General features: G+C 36.2%; 1 protein-coding gene across 1 annotated transcript; it reads left to right on the top strand.

Moving 5' to 3' along the window:
• Positions 1-361: 361 nt before the first annotated feature.
• LOC112148061 lies at positions 362-2,440 on the top strand (the record flags this gene model as incomplete). Its single annotated transcript, XM_036213739.1, is given in 7 exon segments — positions 362-399; positions 1,024-1,094; positions 1,195-1,344; positions 1,637-1,697; positions 1,767-1,895; positions 1,967-2,074; positions 2,223-2,440. Coding segments are annotated over 7 exon segments (635 nt in total), but the record flags the coding sequence as incomplete, so codon positions are not given.
• Between the last annotated feature and the right edge of the window lie 504 nt (positions 2,441-2,944).

Here is a 2,944-nt window from a genome sequence, read left to right as displayed (position 1 = left end):
GTCAATTCTTACGATAATTTCAGCATGACATGCCAGTTCTGCGGAGGTGGTGGTGCCTGCTGTTGTTGGAAAACAACTCTTTAAATGGGTAAGAAACATCTGAAGATTTTTTTTTCTTTTTCATTTGTGCATTAATATGTTTTCTTTTTACAGTGTAGGTAAACCTTTAGAATCACTTTTGTTGATCGTGAAGTGATTTCATACATAAATTTATATAGATAAAGTGTAAAATAATTGTGCCAGATTTTGGGATAATTGTTTCTCTTAATTATTCAATCCCATTTTTATTCAATCTCATCATAGTTATGGACAACTCTTTCCACACTGGACAACAGAGTGCCAGGACCTCCTTGATGGGAAGTTATCAGGCTGAAGAGGAAGCGTGTTCAAAACCCTGAGGTCAGTTATGAAAACTATCAAAATGGATCTTGGCTCATTAGAAGTTTAACAAATCAATACAACAACGATTTGATTGGAATCTATAGGTGTTGTTGCATAGGTGTGTTAGATGTTGCCTAATTGATTCAGCTTCAGAATTGGATCAGTTTGAATGATCCAATTGACGTGAAGTCCGACTAAGGATGTATTTAGACTACATTTCCACCAGTGTGACTCAGATAGAAATATATGGTTCTGAACAGTGCAGCTGAAGTGTCCAGATTCTTATATTTGAGTTGAATATGTGTACAAACAATCAAGTCTTCAAGAATTGATATAAAATGTATTTATATTTTAGCTTCACAAAGTTTAGACCACTCTTTTTTTCCCCACATGAATGTAATACAAAGGGAACGTTGTTAGAAGACTGTATGGTCACGTGTCTTTGCAAAATTCAGTTCTCCCACACATTGGACATAATGTTCATTTGGTCATTTTCTGCAGCATCACATTGAACATTGGTCGTTTTTACCTTACAGTTCATTACACTTATGTCTATATGAAATGATATATTCAAAGAGTAATTCAATTGTTGATTTATTTAATTTTAATAAGCTATGTTGATTTAATTTCTTTTTTCCTCAGACAGAACGTGTGTGCATGGCTGACCCGCTGAAGTTCTGTATTTTTCAAACTTCAAAAAACACAGGACAAAGGTTTGTTATGAGTGTGAAGTAACCTGCATGAGAATCTTTCATTCACCACCCCACCCCCCAATCTCTTGTATAAATAAATAAAATGTCATTATGTGCTTAGACTCCTGTACCCAGATGTTGAACCTCTGCAGTGGTTGCAGTGCCAAACCTGCAGCGGATGGCTTCACCAGGACTGCGCTGGAGACTACAGCAAAGTCTTGGAAAATGATTCCTTCTGCTGTGGATGCACAGATTTGCCTGACAGCACTGGGTAAAAAGAGAAAACAACTTTCTTGATACTAATTGACTATTTGATGTCACATACTGTAAAATGACAGTAGCAGGAGCTAGTAGGAACATTGAACACATGACTGCCATTCTGAGCAGGGATTTCGTTTAGGAAAAAAGGGTTTTATGAAAATGCTGGACTAGCAGTGTTACTTATCACAAATAGGCTCATTTTTAGATTAAATTAGAGAAAAATATCTGTCATCTGGATAGAACAATTTAAGAACATTAATTCAAAAGGAAAAAAAGGACTGGTGATGATTTTTCATCTACAGGTTTGGGAAGTCTGTGGAAGAGGAAGACATTCTGTCGCTCTTTCCTGCTGATATGATCAAGGTAATCGAGGATGATATGCTGGAAATGAAATACTGTAGTTTATTATATCTTCACACTTTGCTCTTTCAGACACTGCATGAGGACCTGACCACAGGGAAACTGCGCTCCAACAGGATGTACCTGTGGCAGAACCCAATGTCCTCATTAACCTTGAAACAAGATTTGAAGCTGAGGACCATAAACTTGAGTGACCAGCGGGTATATTAAAATCTCATCAGTTGTGTGTGTGTTCATACATTATTTGTTTTGAAATTTGCCTGTCTTGTCAGATTTTTCAGATACTGAGGACCATTGAGGAGGCCACAGGAGTGGGGTCCTTAATCCGAAAAGGGGAGATCCAGCTCCTGGATTATGTTTTTGATGTTATGCTCCCAGAAGTAAGATTCTCCATGTGCTTTGTGAAATATAAGCCATCTTTTAGGTGATTTTGGTCAACATTTGACTTTGAAAGTAGAAACCAAAGCAGTGCATTCTTTGTTTTGTCAAAAATCTAATTGTACATTTGGATCTTTTCCTTGTTTTCAGATCCTGATGAGCATCCTGATTAACAAGGAAAGACCAGGCTGCAGGCGGAGATTCTGCTGCCAAAGGAGGGATTTTTAAATTATGTCGCACTTATTTTGTTGTTGTTCGGTTTTTAAGAGTTAAGTGTTCAATTTTACTTTTTATAAATGTTGAGATGTTGTTTGGTTCAGTTTACATTCATTTTTAATTTACTTACAAATAAAGTTTATTAAAACTTGTGATCTTCTCAAGTTCTTCATGTTGTGTGTATGGTGGAGTCATGAAGAAAACCTGGTCTATAAAGGTAGGATGCTTTTGTAGCAGGATCGTTCTTAAATGTTATTCAATAAATCTAATATTTATGAGCACTACACAAGATGTTGCAGAGGAAAATGGCAAATGGCTGGAAGAACCTCCTGAAACTTTGTTTTCAACACATCCAAGAACGACCATGATTGAGTCTCAACAAGTCCTGTCCAGGATGTGAAGAACCTTTCCATAATCTTCAAGTACTACATTGATTGGAAATGAATAAAGATGTGCCTGTGTTCAGTACAGTTTCATCTGCAGCTGGGTGCCTCTCAGTTTGCATTTTTTCAAAGAAAAAAAATTAAGAACAGTCAGAAGCTTTTTCTTCTATGTTTAATATTGAGATAAGTAGCTCAGGATATTAGGTTACAGTTTGAAAGTTTTGATTTTATGAATACAAATAGAGTCCACAGAGAAACAAACTAAACAAAAAA

Source organism: Oryzias melastigma, linkage group LG9 (assembly GCF_002922805.2).
Source record: "Oryzias melastigma strain HK-1 linkage group LG9, ASM292280v2, whole genome shotgun sequence".
Classification (NCBI taxonomy): domain Eukaryota; kingdom Metazoa; phylum Chordata; class Actinopteri; order Beloniformes; family Adrianichthyidae; genus Oryzias; species Oryzias melastigma.
This window is presented reverse-complemented; position numbering and strand designations above follow the sequence as displayed.